We start from the raw sequence: 26,294 nt of genomic DNA, 5'->3' as shown, positions 1-26,294 counted from the left end.
ATTGATGATGTATTCTCAATTTCGCCACAGGCAGTCCTATAATACACAAATGATATTACCCGATTGAGAAGTCTAAAGTATAATTTAACTATATGAGGAATCGAACTTAATAGGTTAATGGTTACTTTGCAAGATATTTTGCCTGAAAAATAACAAATCCATTGGGATTTCTTTTTCATCAATGATGACGTCATTATTGTTGTATTTTAAGGGAGGATATGAGGTCCTCAAAGAACAGTTTCCCCAACAGAAAAATGAATACGAGCTAAAATAGTTTGATAAAACAAAGATGAAAGTTTACACATAAGCTGCTTAAGACGCATTTCATGTAGTTTCACGCCATCTTCTCTCAATTTGACCATAAAAATATCATTGAAAGTGCCATAAATATATATTTTGTATTGCTCGTTGATTTAGCTGTTTAGGATGTATTATATATTAATACATTATTAATCGTGACCAGAATAACCAGGCAAATTTGAACTAGACACAGGAACTGAAACTGCCTCTGCTTTACCGGCATTACGGTAAGCAGCGTCAGGCTAGTGTTGACTCTTTTGTTTGCTAACCCAACGACTGTGTCGAGCCTCTTTTTTTCTTCCACCGACATGTCCACAGCCATGGCGCCGGGCAGCCTGAACCTGGAGGCCCAGCTCCTGTCCATAATGGACGTGCTCGTGAAAGCGGCGGTGGTGGAAATCAGTCAGCTGTTTTCGGAGGGCTCGGGGTCTCTCCGCCTGCATCTCACGCAGAGCCTGAAGGAAAACGAAGCCCTGAGGTTGAGGATGAAGGTGACAAGGAGCGAGCTCTTCTCCCTCCGGCTGCAGACCAGGACCAACCGGCCGGCGAGCCGCTTCTCCCCGATCAGAGGAAATGCCCCCAAACCACGGGCCAAAACACAAGGTGAGCAGCACTCACACTTTAAAAGAATAGTTCATACTCGACGGGGACAGGTGTCGCTCCTCCGCCTCCTGTCCAGGACACGTTTCAGCCAACGTATTTGTATTTTAATTAAGAGAGCGCTGTAACAGCTGCGCAATTGACTCTCGTAGTAAAAGCACATGTCAATAAACGGTATATAAATGAATGGCAGTGGTCACGTGACACACACATCGACATGGTGGTTCGCTCTCGTGTCCGGAAGCAAGGTGGTCCCGGAACTTTGAATGTTTGATTTAGGACTAACGTTAGTTTAATTTGAGTATTAAAGTTAATTATAGATACATGTCTCATGTTGATTTTCAAAATGCTTTATTTTTTCGAGCTAGAGAGCATAAAGTATATTTTGATTACAACGAGTTTATCTTCTTTAGATGCATCACTGACTCAATTGTGATCAGGCACGATTTCGATTAAATATGTATTTAATTCCTCGTGAAATAATTATTACAACTACCTCTAAATTAATATATTAGAAGTTAATCTATTGACTTATATTGACTATATCTAAAATATTTTATTGGTGAAAGGAGTTTTAAAGTCCATTTTAAAGTATGTTAATTGCAGTGTTGGGAGTAACGCGTTACAAAGTAACGCGTTACTGTAATTCCACTATTTTTAGCGGTAACGAGAGTGTAACGAAGTATTTTTTTTAATCAACTAACGCAGTTACAGTTACTGAAATTTAAATGAGTTCGTTACTCGCGTTACTCTCTTTTGTGAAAAATGAACACTTGCAGACAAGAAGACAAGCTAGGCTACTTTAGCTGCTTCTGATCTGACATCGCAGGGCCTTGGTGGCGCAATGATATTGTAACGTCTCGGACGTTATGGACTGATGACACGGAGACGGGACGACGTTATTATTCCTCCCTTTATTGGGCATTCACCAACACAGACAGCGTGCTCCTCTCAGCTCAGCAGCGCGAACATCAACAACAACGGTTCCCGTCAACCACCCGTAACTTCCGTTTTCCGACAGGTTAACCCCGCCTCCCCTCTACTCCGCCAATCACAGGCACGCCCCCTCGACCAGCATGCACGGTGCCACACTGTGATTGACAGCCACTTCCAGTGTTGCCAGGTCCGCGGTTTTTGCCGCTGGTTGAATTTTGTGTCCGCTGGTTCGGGTAGACCTATTTTGCATGCAAATTACATGAATATCTTTAAATAAAAATCCATATTTTAAATGAAATAATTTATTTATACCCAAATCCTACCAAACTGACTCCAGATCAGCACGTACACGCCTCACTAGCACCCCCCCTCAATTATATGCAGCACCTCAAGGCACCTTTGTTTTCTCTTGTAATTAGTGTTAATACTGTAGGCCAATCACTTTTATTTCATTGGGCCTAATGTGGTAAATAAAAAACTGTTAAATCACTGAGACAGTTATTTTGTATTAAGTTAACTAAAAAAGGGACTTTTGTACTCCTGCTTGATTTGAAGGCCTGTTGCCCTGTTGATTGCAATAAATAGGTCTACAACATATGTTTATTGTGTTTGACTGTTCATGTCATTAAAAAAGCAGACATAAAAGTAACTTAAAAGTTACTTTCCCTAGTAACTAATTACTTTGGATATACAGTAACTAGTAAAGTAATTCAATTACTTTTAAAAGAAGTAACTATAACTAATTACTAATTTTCAGTAACTTGCCCAACACTGGTTAATTGTTATTATGACTTTGAATATGTCACATTAGACTCGAACTATGATGGACATGTTTCACTATTTTGATTAACATGATTCCACTTTTTCCCACTTAATAATCATTTTTTGGAGGCTGTACAATTGTTGCTTTTTTATTTTGAACGGTGATGTTTTGGGGTTGGCATTTAATCATCAATATCTCAAATAATGTACGTTCTATAGAAATAATACTTGGTCCACAGCCACCACGTGGGGAAGTGCTCAACATATTGAAAGATCTTATCAATATAGCTTCACCATATGACCAATTACTCTGTAAATTGTTGAATTTGCGGCAAGAAGTATCAAATTGTCATGTTTAGGAGATTGATGTTTGGTCTTTTATCCCGTCTAGTTGTCATGAAGCCACCACTGGCTCTAAAGACGGTTGTGGAAGCTGCTTCTATCTCTCTACAATCAGAGAACAAGACTTCCTCCTCTGAAGCTCAAGTGGAGGTGAAATACAATGCAACGTAGATTCAGTAACTAAAAGTTTTGTTACATTATTTTAGTTTCTTCTGCTCATGCATAAATATTGCTTTTTGTCAGTGTGCAGATGCGGAGATCCCGGATATCATCCTGATCAAAGATGAAGACGACGTGGGAGGATGTAGGCCGGTTGGAGGTGAGGAGTCAACAGATGCGAGAGCATCACTCGCAGTTAGTGTCGACGCTGACAATACCGAGTTGTTAACGGTAGCAATCTATTGTTAGTTCAGCCTTTTCAAGAGATGTGTTGACATACATCACGTTTAAGAAAAAATAAGTAGAAAATTGACTTTTTAACCCTTGTGTTGCCTTAGGGTCATTTTGACCCGAATCAATATTACACCCTCCCCCCGCTTTAGGATTAATTTGACCCCATTCAATGTTTAATGTCGGTGTTCTTTCGGTAGTCAACAAACAAACATAAAGTGCCTCACACTTAAACTTGGAAAACAATATTAATTCTAATAATTTTCTGGAGGTTTTAATTGCTGGCATCAAATTGAACCCAAAGGGTAAAATATGTTCGTAAATATAAAGGTAACAGGAGGGTGAAACATTGAATCGGGTCAAAATGACCCAAAGGCGGGGGGAGGGTGTAATATTGATTCGGGTCAAAATGACCCTAAGGCAACACAAGGGTTAAATATACAGGTGGTGATTATCCCTGGGGTGACCTGTGTTGTCCAGTCAGCAGTATCCACATAATAACCAAAAACAATAAACAGTGATTCCAATATAAAGATCACATTGAGTTATTCAAAAGGCCGATGGCAGCAGAGACATTTTAGCACCTTGAACTCCTTGGTGAGGGAATGTATAGACTCATTTGTGAGATTGGATGTCAGTGATGGAGCATCACTGTTAACATTTCAGCCCTGGCTGAATCTGGACTTGAGGAAGGGCGTTTTGAGACGCCACTGTACTCATTATTCTCTGTCAAAACTACAACGTAGACTTTGCTGAAGCTACTTAAAGCTTCTTCATTCAAATTGTGTCCTTGCAAATAATTCCCAATCTCAAAGTTTCATCCAAAAACTCTGATTAATAAGGAGGTCATGTCGTGGTTTGTCTTTTTAGGTCAGGACGACTTTGGAAACCACAGCACGCGGGGTGGTGTTTCCACAGGAACTCGGAATGAGTCCTGCCTGGCAAGTAGTAATGAAGATCTGAGAATCGTGAGTGTTCACGGACGAGGGGAAGGGCCTCTACAGGAGGAGAGCGACTCCCTCTTCACTGTCTCTGAACTCCAGGCTTTTACCTCTCTGTCTCCTGACCACAACCCCTCCCACGACAGCCTCCTGAATTTCACCACGGGGGCCAATGACAGGGGGCTGCCGGAGAACCGAAACTGCCAACTGGAGCGAAATCCGTCCGCCCAAATGGCTTCAACAACAATGAATCCTGCAGTGAATACACAAATAGTCGGAGCTGATGGCCAAGTGGGGCACCCCAGTCATGTCAGCCAGTTTGCCCAGCAGCAGAACATCTTCCCTCACGGCGTCAGCAAATCTCTGGACTGCAGCTTCTGTGGCGAGCGCTTCCTCAGCCGAGAAGACCTGATCGTGCACAGGGCGAGTCACACCGGGGAGTTGCCCGTTCTTTGCACCTTTTGCGGCAAGTCATTCGTCAACAAGACCACGCTGGGCATCCACATGCGTATTCACACGGGGGAGAAGCCGTACGCTTGTACGCAATGTGGGAAACGCTTCACGCAGAACGGCAGCCTGAAGATCCACCTGCGGACTCACTCCGGAGAGAAGCCATACAGCTGCAATCAGTGCACCGCCAGCTTCAACAACCCCAGCAACCTGCGCAGGCACATGATCACACACAACGCTAACGGAGTGCTCTGACCATGAAAGATGCAGAGGTATAAATAATAAACATGGATTTTATATTTTACTGACAGGTGTGTGCCACAGTGTGTATTTGGGTAATGTGTGTTTGTGTCGTGTCAAGAACCTGTCATGGGTCTAATGTGCTTGAGGAACGACAGGTAGACCAAATGTATATGTCTTCACCACTTCTCAGTAATGGAGTGTTGCGTTTCATCCTCGGGACACAAACAAGCCGGATTTCTGTTCAAGGTGAAAATACTTTTTAATTCAAGGAAAAACAACCTGCAAAACTAAAATGCCTTCATCTTTCCTTTTCTAAACTGTCTGAAAAGCTGACACACATATGGCCTTATTCATCAATCAGGAACATACACAGTATCTTAATTTAATTGTAACTATATACAGACTCAGTCATTTGTAGAAACCCTCAGTTATCTGACAGCATGAATGCATGTAACCATGAGAATCCTTCACCTGGTTACAGGAGGAAACCATGTGAACCCTCAGCGTGCAACACATGCCGAGTGGAACGCTTCAATGGAAAGACATTTTGACAATGACACTAAAATACATCTGTATTGTGTTTTCACAATTTGGATATTTATTGTGATATATAGGCATATATTGCTCATTAATGTGCTCACATTTGCTGAATGCAGATATTAAAGGAATAAAATGTCATAACTGGTCTGGAAAAAATATTCAGGTACAATGTGGTTAATAAATCATAAGCTTCAAATATATATTGCCGTAGCGCCCAACCTCTGGTACAATTTGTTAAAAATGTTTTTAAAAGTGTCACGTGAAACAATTCACAGATACACTGACACCAGTTTTTACTTTATCAATCATAATATATTTTTTAACTTAAGAATTAAACATATTTGGCTAAGGGCCAACTGTATAGTAAAAAGGAAAGAGCCATTTACCTGTGTTTCATTTTTTAAACTACCTCCACTGTCTCTGTTGCAGCTCACTATACTCCTTTTGTACTTCTCATGTAGTTTGAGACTGATTTCAATAATAAATTTAGCGTGCATTTTGTCTGGATTTTTAATCTGAATATGCAATTATTCATAAATATAGATTTTTAAAAACAGTTTTCAATGTCTGACAAGTCACTTTGCCCCTGTAGGGTGCAGCATTGTTTGTTTTCCGAGTGATTCTTGTGACTCAGGTTTACTCATACTGAAGCCCGGTGGGGGGACTCATGAGGATACTGGGGGAAATTCCTGGCATTGTTCCTGTTTCCACCCACACAAGAGTATTGTTTATCGGGACCTACTTGCATGGTTTTGGTTTCACTCAAAGATGTAACAATACAGATATACTTTTTTTCAAATACTAATACATATTACTAAAAGTGAAATTATTGCTGTAAATTGTAGAGAAAACACGATGATGACGATTAATTTTGAGTTACAGTCGTGCAAAGATCCCCAAATAGAGATGTATGTTGTTTAAAAAAAAGTTTACCATTAATCTATTTACTGATCAGACACATGCGAAGGATGTGGTGGTCGCTGCTAGTTGTATGAGCCAATAGTTGTATCATGTTGGTGTGGAATGCTGTTGTATTTCCCCAAGAAATGTAGCTTCCTCTCAGGCCATTGTTCTTGGGCAATCAATGAAATGACATCAGTGTGTGTATATTTGAGGGAGAGGGAGCGACACACGGAAATGAATGGGAGGAGAGCGGAGGCTGGGGGAGGTAGCCTATTTATTATCATACTACAGGAGCATTTAAATCCATCTTCTCCTCTTTTATAATTGCTGTGCTGCTCGTGTCAATCCGTGCGCGGTTGATCTCCACTCCGAGTCCGGCTACTGGATGCCTGTCTAAAAACTTGTGACAAACACCTGTGTGAGAGAAAGGGATTGTGAGTGCGCCGTCTTTACGGTAAGGCCGCTTGTTGATCCCGCCCTCTTTTCGATCGAAAACTCGGTGATGTCGCTTCGTCTTTAACGAGCTTGACCCAGAACCCAGGGAAGGAGGGGAACACAGGGGAGAAAACACCATATACACGGAATAGTCCGGAAGGGGTCGTGACAAGCGTTCAACGAACAAGGTATGTTAATTCATAAATGTTACAGAAGGTTGATAAAGCAGCGGCCGCGGGTTTTATTCTTCCGCCACAGACACTGGGCGCACTGCAGCGTTGGCAAGGAGTGGTCACATCACACGACTCACGGTAGCTAACGAGGCTCGCGTTAAAAGTTCACACCGCCACCACCGGCCCCCGTTGGTCGTCGTACACGTGGTAGACTTCATTCAAAAGAGCGCCCGACACCACCGCCTGAGCCTGGTGATAATAACGCCTCCCCTGGTCTCAAAATGCAGCTGAGCCGAGCGCACGCTAACTTGCGGCTAGTGTGCTAACGCTAGCTGCGGGCGCTCGCTTATGTGGGTTATTGTGATGCTAACGTCGCGAGACTGACAAACCAGGTCACGCGGCCGCCGAGCCACCGTTCCGGGATGATTTGATCTTTACCGGTGTCTTTTATCTGGCGGCAGCGAGGGCTCGAGCACAGAGTGGCTCGATGCTCCGCCGCTCTTTGTTCTCCGGAGTCGTTTCATTCCCACGTCGTGTTGTTCCTGCCTCTGGTCCAGCTAACGCTGCGGCTCGCGGCTCTAGATTGCGATGCTACGTTAGCAAATCAATTGACGAAGACAGTCTGGGGGGGGAGGGGCGAGATCTGGGAATTACATATCAACTGTTAGCAGCTCCAGAAGGATATGTGTTGTACTTGTACAGGAGACTTGTGCACATCGTCATTAAAACGTCGGGTTTATTAAACCCGAGTAGCCGGTGCCTCTGTGTCGGTAGCGGGCAGTGTTATCAGTTCAAGCCGATAAGAGGTGTCCGCACCTCGGCGGTTCTCATTGGGGTGGTGTAAGGTCATTGTACACCTCGCAACTTGTTTGGCAACACATTTAATCCCGTTTTGTGTATTTGAGTCCGTCAGGGTGGTGGTCCTCCAGTCACACGGGCTGGGAGCTGGAGTGTGTCCGCTCGTGAACCTGTTGGGTGGGTCCTGTGTGAACTTGTTGTGTTGGAAACTGCCTGGGTGGGGATAACTGTCAGCTTATAAGTGAAGAAATAAACTAAATTCTCCTGTTAAACGTTGGTTCCATCCAGGTATATATTACAGTGTCGCTGAACGCCTTCCCCGTGGGTTTCACTGGGTCAGGGAGGGAGATGGTTTAGTGTGCTGCAGGTGCCAACACTAATAACACCACCTGTGGCTGTGATCACCCATGTATTAGCCTGTCCTACTACTTTTAAAGTCATTGTTTGATTGTTGATGTATGCTCCTAGCGCCGACTGCCGGCGTGTCTGCTCTCTGGTGGTGGTCAGGTTAATCCACAAAGGGCCGAGCGTTTATGGCTGTGCGTGCACCTCAACATCATGTATGTGTTGGGCGTTAAGTGGATTAGAGGACTAAAGCGTCAATCCCATTACATTAGCTTAAACCAGCTAACTGCAGTGTCTGTTACCCTGAGATCTACAAGCAGATGTGCTTTTTAACCGAGCTGCTTCAGTGGTCGTGGTAGTTTAGTGTGTGTTGCTGATGGCAGGTGTATGCGCTTACTTCATTAAGTTAACAAAGGCTGCAGTGTTGGTTACATGGGTTATATGACCGCAGATGTCTTCTGACAGGGTGGAGTGAGTCATGCAGACTGATGGCCGTATAATCAGATGGGGATGTGTGACTTGTGGTGTGTCAGGGCTTGATCAGATGTGTGAGGGCTGTGTGTATCGCGTTGACCATACGGCACTGTGACGTGTCACTGTCGTGTTTGGGACAGCAGGACCAAAGTCTTTCTTTGTGCACACTTGTTCCCTCGCCCTTTAAAAAAAAAAAAAAAGTTGCTTCTGATTTCACATGTCTTAATGTACATTAATAACACATGAAAGCTCATGAGTCGTGGCATTAATAGTTTCTTGGCAATCTTTTTGCTTGTTTGCTGCTTTTCGTGGAGTGGTTAAACTATGGGATCAAATAACTTACGAACACAAATCTCTTCATGTGATTCGTTCGTACGGGTTCACACAGATTGTTTGTGAAAGCATAACAGAAACCGTGGGTGGAGAACATTATTGGTAATATGTGAAGTTTGTTGTGGTCGTGTGGTCAACATATTAGCCTTGGGGGAGTTTCCCTTCCAAGACTTCCTCCAACCAGCTGCCGGTGGTTTGCTAGAGTGTCCGTCCTATAGGCTGTTGTGGTTTTGTGTCCAAGCAGTTCTGTTGAGGAAAAGGTTTCTCTGGTGAGCTTAAGTAACCGCGGCGTCCCTTTACTCATCTCTGATGTCGAATCCATAACATCCTGTTTCTCAGGAAGTGGGTTAGAGGGGAAAGGGGAGTGGCAATGGGAGAGCAACGATTGTTTTCATTGTTCAACGAAACTCACCGGTTACTTTCAAGGCCAAAGCTAACAGCTGTGAAAGTTTGAATATGTGTGGAGAACAGAAGTCAGGAGGGGGTGAAGAGCGCCGCTAACTCGAACACAGACACACGCACTCTGAAATGTGTTCAATAGTTTTCTCTTATCCCTCAAAGTGTTTCCATGCTCTCAGTTGCAAAACTACTTATTGTTCCACCAACTTCCCAGACTGACGGCTGCAATTTCCCTCCTTTGCCTGCGGTTAACACACACACACACACACACACACACACACACACACACACACGTAGAATCACATTCACAAGTACACTTGCCAAGAAATATCAATCACAGTTTATTATTCATCCGGCATGAATGGCAATTTAGCTCGTGAGTGAAATACGATATAGGTTAGAATGGTAACAATGATTATTTGCTCCCTCTAAGATGAGGAGTGAGGCATTGTTTACGTGTGGATTTAAATTATGCAAAGATGCCGGATGAGAAGACGTTGAAATAAATAATTGGTCTTTCTCCGTTTTGGGTATTTCTTCCCAGTGAACTGCCTTAAAATGATGCGACGCTATGGTTAACACGAGTCGCTCAACGATTATTAGCCAGTGTCCCGTTAAGGTCATTTTATCGTAGATGTGGGTTGGCTGCTCTGCTGAGTTGGCAGGAGACAATGCTAGGAATGCAAGATTAGCTTTTATCTTTTATTCAGAATTCCTTTCCTTATCTCTACCCCCTCGTTCGCTCCAGATTACACTCTCCGTCTGCCTTTTTCACTGCCTGTCTTTCGCCTTGCTTTATTTGTTGGCAGCTCGTCTGTCTGGCTTGTAGATGATATCAGCCGGTCCTGGCTATGACCATATATAGGCATGTGTGGTACAGGGCAGCAGTGTGTGATTTGTTCAGGTGGGAGGTTGTTGCTCCACAGCCGCTGTGCGAGTGTGCGTGTCTGTGACATAATTTCATCCCGTCGGTCAGCTTTTTATTGCTCATGCAAATCCTGGTTTTGATTCAGAGGCATTCCTTTGTCTCGTGAAACCAACTTCAGCCACTCCTCGTTTTCTCATCAGGCCATCCCACTTTCCTCCCTTTTTTCCCACACTAGGCACACCCCAGGTTTCGTGTGTGTGAATGCGTGTGTGTGTGTGTGTGTGTGTCATTAATTTATCAGACGTACAGGAACAGATTCAGCTTCTCCATGCTTCCCTTTTACAGTTAAAGGGTTAAATAGTCTGTCGATGAAACAATGATTTCTTTCCTTAACTTACTTTTTTGTTGCTTGCATAATCTAATGAAGGGGAAACTAAGTCATTCATCACCATCTCAACACTTGAACTCATTCCACCGCTGCTTGTTAAGGCTGTACCTGTCATTCACACACACACACACTTGCTGAGTGAAATGTAAACGCAGGTCCCTGTTTGTGGTCCAAGTCTCTGTGGAAAGCCCTCCAGATTGTTCGATGTCTGCTTGTTGGAAAGACAGACCAAGGCATTGAGGAACTGACATGTGGTCCCCCCCCCCCCCCCCCCCCCCTCCCTTGTCCAACCGGTCATGCAGGTGTGTGCTGGTGGCAAAGCCCGTGTTTATTCACCTTTCAAAGCCGGGGAGCCGGGTTGCTGCAGGAGAGGGTGTATACAGATAAGAGGATCTGAGTCTCCACTTATTTGGCTCTGCTATAACAATGTCTTTCTCTCAGAGCGCAGCCAAGATAACAAAGAGACGTAGGGGGAGGGATGAAAGGCCCTTCAGTTGAGGGAACAAGAGCAGCGGACTGACAGAGTTGTGCCAGAGGTCGATGGAAACTAAATAAAGAAGAAGGGCTGGTTAAAAAACCCCGTAAAAGGCACGGTTAAGAAGGAGATGAACAAAGAGTTTTTTAGAGAACATATAGTTCTTGAAGAATGTTACTATCTTAAACCCCTTTTCTCTTTGTGCTGACGGAAAGCTTCCCAGTGCTTGCAGCTGTGCGCAGGCCCGTCGTTGAGTAAGTCCAGGGTGTGTCTGTCTCTCGCTGTGCTTCAACCCCACATCGACACACTTGTCTGGTATTCTCACCATGTTGCTGCTTTTCAAACTGAGGCGCCGTCGTTCTTCACCTAAACGTTTCTCCCTCCTTCTCCCCCTCCACCTGTCTGTCTTTCTCTGCAGTCCATTCCTCCCCGTTTCTGGGCTTGGTCATTCGGTGACCTTCTTCCCATGAGCACCTAGAGCTCCACCTCTGACCTTGGTGTGATCTTTCACCTCGACGACCAAACTACGCCCACAGGGGAAGGTGTGTATTTCTGCTCTTCTCTGAAATGAGCGTGGAAAGTGTTTTTGCGCTTCAAAGGAAAAGATGCGTATGCAGCCACCTTGGATTGGATGTGTTGTGGCCTTAAGGCCTCATCCTCTTTGCTTTGTGTACGCAGGAGATATGTGCATCACCATCAAGTGGTGTTTTTTCATTTGAAATTCATGAAGTATGGAAAATCCATCTGCGTTTCCCCCATGACTTTGTACACAACATGTGTGTGTGTGTGTGTGTGTGTGTGTGTGTGTGTGTGTGTGCGCGTCCGTCCGTCCGTCCAAATTATCTTAACTGTCGAACAATTGCAGTATTTCCTTTTTTTATTTTTAAAGGAAGTATTTGTATTGTCCTCTGGCAGCACACCGACGCTCTTTGCTTTGTTAGGTCTTCACTCTGCAGAGGATTTATCCAACAATCTCTCTTTGTTTGTATTTTGTGTTCTGGCGTCTGAGTGGGAGAAGCCCAGAGGACTCCTCCATGCATGCCTTAAGTAGCAATAACTTTGTTGCAGGGGACGGTAAATCACTAATATAATGATACAATAGCTATCTCAATGTTATGATGATCAATATGTTGCAATAACTAGTGGCCTAAAGACTCCCTTCCCTCTCATCACTTCCTTCTGTTTCCGCATTGAGCTCTTATTGTGCCGACTGTCAGACCCGAGATTTACTGTCATATGAATTACTGACTTTGAACTAATTAAGTAGTTTATTTTTCTGCTGTGTTTATTTGATGTAATGCCCCTAAATGATTTCACTGTTGCGCTTAGAGTTGGCGGGGATGCAAACAATGCTCCTCTTGTGAGCGTTTCCCCAATGCTCACATGTTCAGGTATTCCCAAAGGACACTTGACATTTGAGCAAGTCAGCCGTCTTTTATGTCTCTGGGGATTAAATGGTGAATGAATGAGTCATTACACTCTGACGGTCCTTCAAAGGAGTCGACACAAGATCCCAGCGTAGTTGGGGATGATTTGTGGCTGAGATTCAGCCACAAACATGTCTTTACAGTTGTGCCTGTTGTGTGTCGAGTTCAAAAGAAGTATTGTGCAATCCGCTCAGTGTTGACTCCAAGAAGACATCTCGACCGTGGTCACGGAACAAAGCACACGGGGTGAAATGACTCTTCCCACTTAATATCAGCCCCTGCAGCCACAGGATTGTTGCTATATTTTGTATGGAGAGTGGCGTCTGTACCCCCCCCCCCCCCTCACTGTAGTCTGAACAAGGTGTGTGTGTGTGGTCCACCATCGCCCTCCTTGGGCTGTGCAGTGTGTATGGAGCAGTGTGAGAGCGCAGCAGCTCTGCTGGAGTCGGTCAGGGAGCAGGAGGTGCAGTTTGAACAGCTGACCAGGGCGCTGGAGGAGGAGAGGAGGAGAGTTGGCCTCCCTGCCATCAGCCCCTCGGGCCTGGGTCACCCCCTCCCTCACACACAGGTAACACTTCCCAATAAACATCCTGAACCCCCCCCCCCCCCCATATATTTCACCTAACATCCAATTTGTGGATCATCATCCAATCCTAAAAGCTTCTCCATCCATCCCTTCCTCCGCCCGCCTCCTCTCCGCTCGGCTGGTCAGGATGTTGTGCGCGTCACCATTGACCGTCTCTCTCCGTTGACTGTGTTGCTGAAGTCTCTCTGTCTTCCAGCCGTCTTCTCAGTTCTTGCCTGCACACGAGTCCACTACTTTAACAAGCCTGAGATGGTCATCGTGACACATGTTCTGCATGCCTTCAGTGCCGGTCAGCGGACTCACTCCTGACACGAACGTATCCACCTTTCCTTTGCCCCCGCTTTGGAATCTCAGTTATGTTCCTCTCTGTTCCAGCACGTCGTGATTTGTGTTATCAGGTCGTCTGTCGTGTCACACAGTCCTTCATCCAGTGTGGTGTCCTATTCATCGTAAAGGAGTGTGTCTTTATTTTCATTTTAATCCTATCAATCACGTTCCTATTTTTGTGATGTTGCAAGCTCTTTTATGAAATTGTATAGTAATATCCCGAACATCCCATGTATGCGTTATGTATCTGCTTTGTTATATCAGCCGTATACCCATGTGCCTTGATCTGCAATGTATTTATTCAGCTGTGAGAACTAACAGACTTCATTATTGTACCTCCAGATTCTCAATTGAGTTTATTCAATCATGATATCGATCTGTTTTGTAGTTCTAAGATCAGCTTTCCTGTCTTGAGAGCCTAATGGTTCTCACTCACAAGGCCTTTTGGTTTAGAGCAAAGTCATTTGCTTGGACAAGGTTTTATTGTTGCCTTCTTGTCATATTCTGTAGTCTCTCTATCAAAAGACCTCCACGAGCTGCCGACAGGCTTTGGAGAGCCATGGAAGCGAAGCCGTTGCCAGTGTGGTCATCCGAGCACCTTCCGCAGCACTTGGCATTGTACAGAGACCGAGGAGAACAGTTTGGAATGTTTTCCTTTCATTCAGGGCTTCCTGACCTAGATTAGCTCTTGTGTTTTGTCTCTTTGAATCCTTGGAAGTGACTCGATTGGGATGTGGTGTTATGAAGGATGAAGGCGCAATCAGTAATCAGTGTTTCTGGCCTTGCGATAACTATGCATGTTTAAAAAATATATATGACCGCCTGATGAAGATACTGCTGCGTTGTCAGCCTCACGGTCCGTGCGTCTCTCAAAGACCATGACGGAGTTGTTGGTAAATGAAGTGGCATTGCAGGAAGGACCCCCAGCTGTAGAGGAAGTGAGCCCTTCTGGTTGTTAAAGTCCACTTCCTCTTCCTTTCCAATGGTCGTTCTGCCGCCTCATGGCCAGAATATAAAGTGCAGTATGACATACTCCAGATGAAGTTGTGTTTGCCAAAGTTCACAACATTTTGTGTTGGGCATAACGATTAACAGAAGTCTGGGTTTGGTTAATCCACCACTTGGTTCACGGTTCGGTGCACGTTAACTACGAGAACGAAAATGGCCGCATTGTAAGTGCCAAAAGACGAGCACTGAAATGCATTTTCTTATGCTTTTGAAATGGAAAATATCCCCAAAACACTCGCCATATTGTAAGTCACGTGTCATCTTCAGTACCTCTGATTGGTTGTTCGCTTTGCCCATCAAAACAGTGACAGGATTAACCCTATAAAGTCTGCACATGACAATACATATCACCTCATATCATGGAGAACATATATTATGTATGTTAACAGTCTGATATCCGTTGTTTGTCAGTCCTCCATGATAACGGCTTCTACAGGGAATATGGCCAAAGAGGTTTTTAATGTCGTCATTGTGCGTTTAAAAAAAAAAAAAGGATCGGTTCAGGCACCGTTTAGGCACCGGTACCGGTTTAGCACCGGTATCGGAAAAAACCCAAACGATACCCATCCCTAATTGTAACTGACTTCCAAACAACCCACTTGTTGTGCCTCCACTCGCGCTGCTGACGGCACGCTGCACACAGAGCGTTCCTCGTGCTTGTTGACTTCGGTTCTGCTCTACGGACTTCAATGGACATGCAGTGTGTTCTGCACGAGGCTGCGTGCACCAGACCGTGAGCCTCCTGCAGTGACCACTCAACAAAAATGCACAAAACATTCGTGTCAAATAAGTCCTGAAACTGATGGCAACCCAGGCCAACGTGTGTGAGGACCAGGCGTCGCTGGGAAAGATTCCCAAAGTATCCCAATTATGCAGAATTCACATGAGATTCAGCTCGAGGCTGTTGCTGATCACTGAGGCCGTTCTGTTGCACGAGTGTTACTCGGGGTTAGTTGGAGAATGTTCTACAGTGTGACAGTCATTGGTTATGTAACGGGATCCAGCAGGAGGAAGTCGGGTGTGAGGATGAGTGGCCGCACTCCAAAATGTCCTCCCTCACGCCTGGCAGTGATTCACAGACCATAAACAAGCAGGGGCACTTGGTCAGCAGTGAATGTGCTTGTGCAGGAGTAATATCATCTGGGATGTTTTAAGAAAGTCGACGGCCCTGGCTACTGGGAATCATGCCGTCAACCTCACATCAGCGCGTTTATGCCACATTGTATTCTATTTAAAATGTACAATATATATATATCTCACAGTTGTGTCTTTCTCCTTCTCAGAACGGCCGTTTAGGGGATGCAGACATAGAACGACTGAAACTGACTGACTCATACTTAAACGGCATACAGGTGTGTGTGTGTGGTTTGTCATGTAACACGTATTGTATTCATAGCAGTAAGTGCCAGTGATTTTAATCTCGACTGCCTCTCCAGTACAGGATGGTGGATCCGGCGCACGGCGCTCTCGATGAGAGCTACGCACCAGACGATGACTCCCAGGAGGTGCACTCTGTGTTTTCTGACGAGGGACCCACGCGGCGGCCGGATAATGGCGTAAGTGTTCGTGATGCGTGCGCTGTGTTCTCGACAGACGTTTCCTGCAAAGCTCTGTGTGAAAATACATTTGAGGGTTAAAATTGTCTTTTTGTTGTTGTTGCTAAATGTCGTGGTAAATAAGAATATGTTCAAGGATATTAATACCCACTTGGTTATCCACCTCCATGAAGTTATTCTGTTGCATCATCACTCTGCCTTTTTTTTTAGATGAAGAAACCAATGACGCGCACAGTCCTGCCCTCTGACTCGATGTCTATAGACGGGGGCCTGTCGGTGTCCGGTATGGGCGGCTACAGCGCCACGCTGGACCGTCCCTACAGGCAGCCGGGACCGGCAGACTACCCCACAGCCACAGTGCCGAGAAACTACCACTACGTCCCCGTAGGGGGTTACGATGACTACCGGGGGGGCCCACCTTCAGAAGCCTACACGAGCCTGAGCAGGGGCTCGCACATGGACGACCGCTACAGGTACAACACCTGCAGAGAAACGGGCTGTGACTTTACGAGTGTGGCACATTTTCTTATGTTTCACCTTGAAGCCACACGAACTGTAGATTAGAGTTTTTATGAGTGGACACATAATTATAATAATTACATGGTTAATGAGTGCATGCAATATTCATGTTTGAGCCCTATAAGCCAAAATGATAGGGGTCACACTTCTAATCATTGTTCTTAAATCAAGATGTGGACCTACAACTGGAATTCATACACAACTCAATTCAATCACGCTAAATGAAGCTCTAGAATATTTTTGAATGATTTAACAGACACGGTTTAACTTTAACTGTCTTTTATACAGATGTCTTCAGCGTTTGGGGGTTCAGGTTAGCTTGAATGTTAGCCCGCTACATCTACTCCTGTCACGCTGCACGGTGTAGCGATGCTAACAAAGTACCCGTACGTTAAACACGATGTGATTTACCATATTTTTAGTGTCGATACTTCATTAAGAGAGCGATCAGAGCGCACGCGCTGCTCCGTGTCGAGCTGTCTGCGCACACTGCGCTGCGCAGCTCACAGCGAGAGAAGTGGCGCAGCTTTAGAGACTTCGGCTTAAAAATAAAAAGATGCCAGAAGTGAAATGTTTCAGTCTGTAAAGTTCTGTAACTCTCCAGCTGCTCATCCTGATGAACTGTGGATCATCTGGTCAGAGACTAACGGCCTCATAGTGTATCATCAATGCTATGATGGAACCATGTAGTTTCATTCATATCTGGCTGTATGAATACTCATATTACTGTCATTTGTTAAGTGTTGAAAAAGTTGGTAAAAAGTGAACCATACAGATGTTTTATTTATTACTATTATAGATAAATATACCAGTCTCGTATTTATGGTACCATATTGTTTTTATGGTATTGTATTGAATTCTGGTATCGGGTATCATGATATTTATGGCAGGTATGTAATATGTATAGAAGTTATAATATGAGTATCGTGACAAACAGGTAGAGACAGAACAGATTCAGGGAGAAGTCCATGAGGACTGTTCAGGAAAAACAAAAGGAAGTTGGTTCATGAATGACTTTAACCATATTATATATAATGACAATCATGTATATTTGTTATTACGATCATTATAGGGCTGAGTCAGAGCGGAGAACCTTTTGGTCTTAAACTGTTTATTATCATTATTTAGATTTGTGGTCAGAACAATAAAATGACTAGTTGTGGTTCTAAAAGCTTTGAGGCTTCAAACAATGTGGATGTGGTGTGGTGACAACAAAACAAAAAGTCACCTGCACCCCCCCCCCCCCCCCCCCGTTGTCACCTTTTTCACCCCTCATGAGTTTGCAGGTATGTTTATATTTAAAATGTTTGGCAAAAGTTGATGGAATAACCTTTTGTGCTGTGAGATTGAGAGGATAATATTTAATATCAAGGATGCAATCGATAAAAGCACTTGACATGTTACTGTAGACGCGTACAATCATTCACACTGTAGTCAAGGAGTGTGAGACCTGCCCATCTCCAGCCTGTTAAGGATCAGGACTGAATAACAGATTACACGTGTTGGATTGACTTCAGTTTGAATTTCATCCCCATCTTTGACGGTCGAGAGGGGGGATCGCTCAGGATAGGATCTCACTTTTAAAACTTCTCTCTGTCCCTTCTTCTTCCAGGCCAGTTGATGGCTACCGGACCATGGACTCTGGCTACCGCGCTCCAAGCCGGCAGCAGCTTGACCCGTATGCAGCACAGCCCCAGGTGGGCCGGGGAGTGAGGGCCATGGGCTCAGCGATGGAGGTGCGATACGGCCATGGCCCCTACGGTCTCGAGGATGACCAGCGCAGTGTGGGATATGATGACTACGGCATGGGTCCTCCACCAATGCACCCTGGAGGCTATGGGACCATGCCACGCTTAGGGGCTGGCCCCGGGGGAATGGACAGACGAAGACTCAGGTATAGCACACAAGCATTGCGGTGTTGTGATGTCACACTCGTTGGTTTTTTCAATGGGATTATGTACAACAAACAAACAAACAAAATGTATCTGTCTTTAACTCCTTCTGCAACATGCAGGAGCTGCGAGGACACTTTGGATGGTGACGTGGTCGGAGTGGACCCGTATGCCTGGGGCGTTCCCATGACGATGGAGAGGGGGAGCATGGCTTCACTGGACAGCACACTGAGGAAGGCTCCTCCTGGCTCATGGAGGCAGCCGGAGCTGCCAGAGGTCATCGCCATGTTGAACTACCGCCTGGACCCGGTCAAGACCAACGCTGCTGCATTCCTCCAACATCTCACATTCAAAAATGATAAGGTGACGCAATGGTCACATTCAAATGTGTTATAATAATTGTTGTGTTCGTTCTATTGCGCCGATCCTTAATGTGCATTCTATAACTGTGTGTCTAGGTAAAGTCGGATGTGCGGCGCCTGAAGGGCATCCCGTCCTTGGTGTCGCTGCTCGACCACTCCAGCAAGGAGGTGCACCACTCGGCCTGCGGAGCCCTGAAGAACATTTCATACGGCCGAGACCAAGAGAACAAGATCGCCATCAAGAACTGCGATGGAGTGCCTGCACTGACCAGGTTGCTGAGAAAAACCCGTGACCAGGACCTCACTGACACCATCACAGGTATCGCCACGATGAGATGCTTTGATCATTTGAGTTTGTTTTATGTGTACATGCAGAAGATAATTCAATCCAACCCATGAGTCAGGATTGGAAATTGAGGGAACTTTTTATGCCGTGATGGTAACAGTATTTATTTTATCGTCCCAGGCACCTTGTGGAACCTCTCGTCCCACGACTCTGTAAAGATGGAGATCGTGGACCACGCCCTGCATGCCCTCTCTGACGAAGTGGTGGTTCCTCACTCCGGCTGGGAGCAAGCGAGCAACGGGGTGGAGAGCTGCAAACCACGCCATCTGGAGTGGGAGACCGCCTTGACCAACACTGCTGGCTGCCTTAGGTATGGAAGGGGATCAATGGATTCAAAGCATCGAAAGTCAAACGAGGATAAAAGGAGGCTATTCTGAGATAAACGCGCAATGTGTGAAAACGTCCCCCTCTGTTCAACAGGAATGTGAGTTCAGAACGCAGCGAGGCTCGGCGGAAGCTGAGGGAATGCACGGGATTGGTGGATTCACTCATGTACATTGTCCAATCCCATATCAACCTAAAACATGTGGATAACAAGGTACATGTTCACTGGAGTCGGATTACAGATTAGATCCTATGCAACACGACGGTTCCTCTGCCTCCATCTTTGACCATCCTGTCTTCTCTTCCCACAGTTGGTGGAGAACTGTGTCTGCCTCCTGAGGAATCTGTCCTATCACGTTCACCGTGAAGTCCCTGGCTGCGAGCGCTTTGCCGAGACCACGCCCATCAACCAGGGACCAGCCCCAGCTAACAAAGGTGGCTGCTTTGGCTCTCGAAAGGGCAAAGGTCAGTGTGAGACAGCGTAGCGTTGTGTGACCACGAGATGATGGGTAGCTGCTGGTGGCTTTGAGCTTGTTGGTGGTGAAAGCACTTGGTGCTGTTTTTCACACTCTACCCCTGTTTCACTCCTTTTCCTCTTCTCTCTCCTCCCCCCTTCTCATCTCCCCCCCCCCCCGCCCCGATTTCTCTTCCAACCCTCCTCCACTTCGTCCTTTCTCTCTGCTGTGTTTAGATGAGTGGTTTTCAAAAGGTAAGATTCTCCTCTTGGTGTCTGTGAACTTTTGAAACTATTGACAACTCTTTCATTTCTCATTTTACTAACGCAGAAGAATACTTTGCAAGAGAAATAAGAATGTCTAAAATTGAATTCACTTTCAGTTCATGAGCATGATGCCTCTCAAACGACTGCATGTTCCTAGTGTTGGCTCCACTGGTTGCATAGTCGCATTTCACTTCACAATGTGCCAGAGGAAAGGACTGAAGATAACGGACTGCTCAGCTCAACCGGCTTCACACAATCGCTGTGATTTCCTCATTTCAGTCTTTCACGTTCTCTTTTTTCTTTTTTCCATTTAATTTCTTGCTGCAGGAAAGAAGGATGGCGACGATGGAAGTGGAGATCAGGTCGACATTCCAAAGAGGACAACACCTGCCAAAGGTGTCCATGGCTCTTGTGCCTTTAATAATAATTTATCTTTAAGGTCACACACACCTCTTCATGTCTTGTTTAGCACTCTGTGCTGATATCGAGCTTTATTTGCTACTGCTAAAAGTAAACATTAATTCTCCTTTTTAACGATAAGAACTTATCTCGAAAATGGGGAACCGGCTGAACATGGTAATACTCAAAATATCTAATGTTGGTTTCAAACTGGTGGACATAATGGTGATTAGTAGGTTTTTGTGCTTCTAATATAGTTTCCAAGTCAGACTAAAAAATGTGTCCTAATAAACTAATGCTGCCATTTAGCCTCACGGTAAGAGTTCAGTCTGCTCGAAGTAAATATAGCACAAATGTTGCCCTTTTCTAAACTAACACTTCTCTGTGTCGACTTCAGGTTACGAGCTGTTGTTCCAGCCGGAGGTGGTTCGTGTTTACACATCGCTGCTCAGAGAGAGCAAGAACCCCTCGGTGCTCGAGGCTGCTGCCGGTGCCATCCAGAACCTGTGCGCCGGCCGATGGACTGTTAGTACCAATTCTTAATGAACTGAATATCTACGATTGTAAAGAAAATAAGGGCGGGGGGAATTATTAGAAATGTTTTTAGTTGAAGTCTTGTTCTAAAACCAAGTCTGAGAGCATTTTGGGTCTATTTAATGTGTGATGAGGTCCATGGTACTGTCCATCTTGTGATGTAATGAAAGTGAAAATGACATCCATTGCTCCCCGTCTATCTGCTCGCCCTTCAGCATGGACGGTACATCAGGGCCACTGTGCGTCTGGAAAAGGGTCTTCCCATGATCGCAGAGCTACTGGCTCATGGCAACGACCGCGTGGTTCGGGCGATGTCCGGCACCTTGAGGAACCTCTCCATCGACAGACGTAACTGCCAACTGCTCGGTAAGCGGCGTTATTGTGCAAATGAGTGACAAAATACTATTGAATAATATATCTTGCACTTCTCTTCTGCTGGATAATTTGTTATTCTAAAGACAATATTTCATGCACACTGGTAAGTGTGTGCACGTTTTCAGATTGTGTGTGTTTGCATTTGTATCTCTACTTCACGTTTTGTTCCTCACTGCGCGTCACCTGCAGGTTTGCATGCAGTGCCTCACCTTGTGGCCAACCTGCCCGGAGGCCAGAGTCAGTCCGGGCGCGTTCTATCGGAGGAGACGGTGGTGTCTGTGCTGAGCACGCTCACCGAGGTGCTAGGCAACAGTGTGGAGGCAGCAAAGACCCTCCGAGCCTCTCAGGGCATTGAGAGGCTGGTGCTTATCAACAAGGACGGGTAAGTGTATGCAGAATGAGCTCAGAATTTAGGAAGTCAAAATTGGGCTTTTTATTGTGTTTTCTGGTGCGTTCATAATTTATGGCTTTGGATGCTTTGAGTGTATATATTAAAGATACTCGTATACCTTACTGTTATGGAGCCTCCACTGAAAACAAATGTATCAATGTAATTATTTTCTAAAAAAGCTCAAATGTGAATAGTTGCGGTGTATTTTTTTTCAGCTGTCCAACTCTATTGACTGGAAAGAGTTGGGTCACTCAGAAACCAGCTTCATTTTAAATAATTTATCACACAAAAGTACTAGGTGTTGAGGAATGAAGTGTCTTTGGGAACAGGTCTGAACTGGCTGTTGAAAATAAAATGGCGAAAACCAGTACTTTGGTAAACGCGTGGCCATATGTCTGTGTGTCCTACAGCAAGCGCTCCGAGCGCGAGGTGCGGGGAGCCGGCCAGGTGCTGCAGCTCATCTGGGCCCACAAAGAGCTTCGCAAGCCCCTTGAGAAGGACGGCTGGAAGAAGACCGACTTCATGGTGAACCTCAGCACCACCAACGGCCCGAGCACCCGAGCCAACGGCACCTATGAGGACAGCTCCACGCCGCTGCTGGACAGAGGTCAGTGGGCACGGAAGAAAACTTGCAGTTAAACGCTTTTTGACAGATTTAAACCTCACATTTGGAAACTTGTAAAGAGGAAGTTGAAAGTTTAGTTTAACTTGTGACTGTTTTGCTTCATTTTAGGGGAAAAGAGAGACATGATTCCACTAAATGACCGTGGCCCTGGTTGGTTCATTTATCACTGCTGCTTTCTATCAACACAAAATCCTCAGCATCATGATGAGATGTAGTGTCTTTCTTTCTCATTCTTGACGTCTTATTTCCTCAGAGGCCTACTCTACACTGGACCAGAGGGAGAGGAGACACACTCTGGATGAAACCACAGACACTTTACCGGTACTTTAAAGCTTTGTCACGCACATTCACGTGCCACTTCATGTTGAATTGCTCACTTAACTTCACTAACTCATAATCTCCTCCACCAATATGTACATTTCCTGACTTTAACCTTTTCCTTTGGCAGCATTTAAAGCGTCACCATTACTGACCTTGATCTTTTCTCACACTCACTTCCTCTTCTGTATTTCTCTGGTTGTCTCTCAGCGAGGGGTGTATGGGGGCAGAAAGGGCTCCTTGCCCCTGTTGGACTCCTACGATGGTTAGCACTCCCCCTACCCCCCTCTGCATGCAACAGCATGGTATGTTCAACTCACCTCTTGTCCTGCATGGACTCTATGACCTCTGTTCCTTTTGTCTTCTATAACTAACGTCGGTGAAACCTGGTGTGGGTCCGTGATGGTGTCCTGAAACGCTGTGCGGATGTTAACGACATCATGCCTCAATGAGACTCGTACATGCTAGTGGAGAATGCTGCACGGTGCTCCTTGTGCATTGTGGTCCATGGAGTCCGTCGGTGTAGAGATGAACCTCAAGCTGATCACTGACGTGTCGTCGCATTACCATAACTTTGTCTTTGATACCGATGCTAACTGTAGACTGAAAACAGTTTATTTACTCCAGCAATGTCGCTGAGTGAAAGCAATGTGGTGTCGCAGACTAAACAATTTCTAACACTACTTTGTCACTTGATTGTAACGTGACGACTGTGTAGTCGTTTCACTCTTTTTAGATGTCTTTTTGCCGGAGTAGACTCACTTTAGGAACATGGTGCGTTGTTTCAAACCATCGACATGCTGTGAACTATTTGACTCCACTGACTTGTGTACTTCAGACCAAGATCCAAGTACAGAGCTGCGGCTCCATCTTGTCTTTGAGGTCGAGGTTGATGTTTCACTGCCTCCTTGTGGCTCTCAGGGTATTACAACAACATACAAGTCAGAAGATAAACCGATATCATGAGTGGATATTTTCCATCGTCTGCTATGAAGTAACTTCATATTAGTTTGAGAATAAGTTTGAAGCCGAAGAGAAATGTGTGTTTTTTGAGGAGTTACCTTTAAACAATTAATTATTGATTACTTGTAACTATATAATGTGGTCAGCAGTTTGTCTAACTGGTCTAAACTAGACACGAGCAGTATTTCCTCCAGTACATGTGCTGATGCCGGAAGGCACAACACTTCAATGTTTCATGGAATAACTGTTTTAAAGACATTGAAGCAAAGTTTTCATCAAGCAAGTCTGTGATAGTCTTACAATCAAACATGATTTACTACTGATTCACAAGGTGAACTAATGTGATTGGTGAATGTTTTGCATTACTTTAAATCAGCTTTCTGAGCCATTTGTTCAAAGGTGACCATAACAGTCCATACTGGATTTATTTTTAGATGGGAATGTAAGTATTACTTTTTTTGTGTTCACATTTTTCACTCTGTTCCTCTAGAAAAACTGATAGTGTGCGTCGCCCAGACTGGGCCGCCCCTGCCCTACCACTGCTACTGAGGAGAGAAGCTCCAGATGCACAGACTCTCTCCCTCCCCTCCCCACTCCTCTCTATCTCCACATGGATGGGATTAGAAGATGAGGGTGGCCATCCAAAGAAAGTGTCTGTTGCGGGCAAACCATTTCATGCAGCACACACGCACACACATGCACACACTTGAATACTTCATTCAATTGTAGCAACAGCAATGTATTCCGTTTTTAAATTATAAATCTCCTCTAAAGGCAATCACCTTTGTTGACAATCATTTAATTCCGGTGTTGTCATCCTGCTCGTTTTTTTTTCTTTCTTGCTATTGTCAACATTTCGGTAAATTGTCATGCCAACACCTGCATCCTGATGATGAATTTGTACGTAGTCTTCTATGTAGGGTATATACTGTATATAAAAAGAAAATGGGATGACTGCATTAGTTTTGGCTCATTTATTTAACTTGTCCCTTTACTGGGATTGTTGGGAGGTTTGGGATGACAGACGTTTGCCCTTTTTAGATTGAGAATGTTGTTTATATAGGAGTTATTTTCCTGTATAGAGTTAGTTTCTCTTTGTTGGGATGAGCACAGGTGGAGACAAGAAAAAGGGTGTGTCTGTATATTTGTCCTACAGTGTGTGTGTGTGTATGGAAAATGAATATGGACCTTGGCGTAAGTGTGTTTTTCTGTGCGTGTGCACAGACCAGACCCATAAGACCACACATTGCGTATTTCATCCCTTTATGTCTGTTTTTATGGTGTGCGCCAACTCCTGTGATGACGCTTTTGTTTAGTTTTATCTACCAATGGCCTCTCTTTGTGTTTGATACCTTACTTCCCCCTTAAGTGAAAGGACAAATTACAATTTGAGTTTGTGTTTTTTACCCTATGAGACAGTACAACACATCAAACTTGACACTGATGTATGTAAACTAAACCAGTGAATGATTTGCTTTAGAAACCACTACACTCCTGTAACAGATTCACACTAGAAACGACCTCAGCGGGTTTATTCTTGATTGATAAAGTAGCAAACACTTCAGAAGGGTCTTTTTGGAATAATTATTCTCTTTAAATCACTTTTAAAAAATCACTACTTGCTGTTTTTATTTTTTTTAACAATGTAATAGTTAATATTGTCATTCTTAATGTGGTGTTTTACAAATAAAACGGCTAAATATGGGAGCCGTCTTCACTCAGAAGTTCCAACAGATTGGGGAGAAATTCTAACATTTAATTTAATTTGGGAGGTGGACAAAAAGTACATTTGTCTATGATCCATTTGTTTTTATCATATTGTTTTCTTCTTTTTTCCACTGTCAGGTTTGTGTATTTCTTTTGAATTGTTTGTATCTATGGGAGAGGTGGGAGAGCGCATTATGCAATTTGTTTAACTTGTTAGTTCCAGTCATATCCCCCTGATTTGTTTTTAAGGCAAAAGAGACCAATCATCTTTGTTTGTTTTTTACTCTCCACACATAGTATATTTGTAATGTTGCCTATCCATGTACAATTATGATGTACCACTCATACCTGCCTTGGCTCTGAGAAGTTGCTTTTTCAGTAAAGTCTGTAACTGGTAATACTGTTTTTTATAAATAAAGATCTTTTCTTAGACAAGATTTGGCGACTTGTGATTGATGTGTGGGTGTGGGGAGGAAAGACTTCTCTAACATGGAGATGAACACGTCTAATTAAGGAGAGCCATGCTTTGTAATTCCATCCCCCCCCCCCTCTCTCTCTCGCTATGGCAAACGTACAGACTTCACACCGTCGGATCAATGTTCTCCGTCAGAGTTGGTTTTCTTTATCGAGGCTCGATAATAATTTGTGTCGCCGCGAGACCTTTCCAGCTCGGCCGTCGCCCAACTCCAGACGTAAATGGTCTGCGTTAAGCCGCTTGGCTTTCCTCCACGACGTCCAGCTGTGTTGACGTTCTCGGCGCTGCTGTCGTCTCGGGTTCCGCGTGCTGACGGGGAATGAATGCCGTGTGTGTGTTTGTCA

The 26,294-nt window shown here is 44.7% G+C and overlaps 2 protein-coding genes and 1 long non-coding RNA gene across 10 annotated transcripts; 2 read left to right on the top strand and 1 right to left on the bottom strand.

Annotated features, from left to right (window-relative positions):
- Window positions 1-596: 596 nt before the first annotated feature.
- Window positions 597-6,005, top strand: LOC130209628 (zinc finger protein 239-like). The gene is made up of 4 exons (XM_056439399.1): window positions 597-903; window positions 2,990-3,090; window positions 3,184-3,259; window positions 4,201-6,005. Exons 1-4 carry the CDS (start codon window positions 609-611, stop codon window positions 4,974-4,976), a joined length of 1,248 nt encoding a protein of 415 aa, XP_056295374.1. The 5' UTR covers window positions 597-608; the 3' UTR covers window positions 4,977-6,005.
- Window positions 6,006-6,663: 658 nt separating this feature from the next.
- On the bottom strand, window positions 6,664-9,120 carry LOC130209460 (uncharacterized). The gene is made up of 2 exons (XR_008834618.1): window positions 7,454-9,120; window positions 6,664-6,821 (listed from the first exon to the last, which is right to left on the bottom strand). It is a non-coding gene; the product is annotated as an uncharacterized LOC130209460 (long non-coding RNA).
- Window positions 6,775-25,912, top strand: LOC130209459 (catenin delta-1-like). Of its 8 annotated transcripts, none has more exons than XM_056439129.1 (22): window positions 6,868-7,030; window positions 11,514-11,637; window positions 12,927-13,090; window positions 15,727-15,795; window positions 15,880-15,999; window positions 16,210-16,472; window positions 18,131-18,412; window positions 18,533-18,773; window positions 18,869-19,091; window positions 19,239-19,428; window positions 19,539-19,656; window positions 19,754-19,907; window positions 20,134-20,151; window positions 20,491-20,559; window positions 20,960-21,087; window positions 21,312-21,462; window positions 21,661-21,853; window positions 22,273-22,469; window positions 22,596-22,637; window positions 22,741-22,808; window positions 23,016-23,110; window positions 24,259-25,912. In XM_056439129.1, exons 3-21 carry the CDS (start codon window positions 12,932-12,934, stop codon window positions 23,073-23,075), a joined length of 2,745 nt encoding a protein of 914 aa, XP_056295104.1. In that variant the 5' UTR covers window positions 6,868-7,030; window positions 11,514-11,637; window positions 12,927-12,931; the 3' UTR covers window positions 23,076-23,110; window positions 24,259-25,912. The 8 variants fall into 8 exon arrangements, with proteins under 8 accessions (XP_056295111.1, XP_056295104.1, XP_056295110.1 ...); XM_056439130.1 differs by lacking the exon at window positions 6,868-7,030 and adding an exon at window positions 11,161-11,349; XM_056439135.1 differs by lacking the exon at window positions 12,927-13,090.
- Window positions 25,913-26,294: the final 382 nt, after the last annotated feature.

This window comes from Pseudoliparis swirei, chromosome 19 (assembly GCF_029220125.1).
Source record: "Pseudoliparis swirei isolate HS2019 ecotype Mariana Trench chromosome 19, NWPU_hadal_v1, whole genome shotgun sequence".
Taxonomy (NCBI): Eukaryota; Metazoa; Chordata; class Actinopteri; order Perciformes; family Liparidae; genus Pseudoliparis; species Pseudoliparis swirei.
The sequence above is the reverse complement of the archived record's forward strand: the minus strand, read 5'-3'. Positions and strand labels throughout refer to the sequence as shown.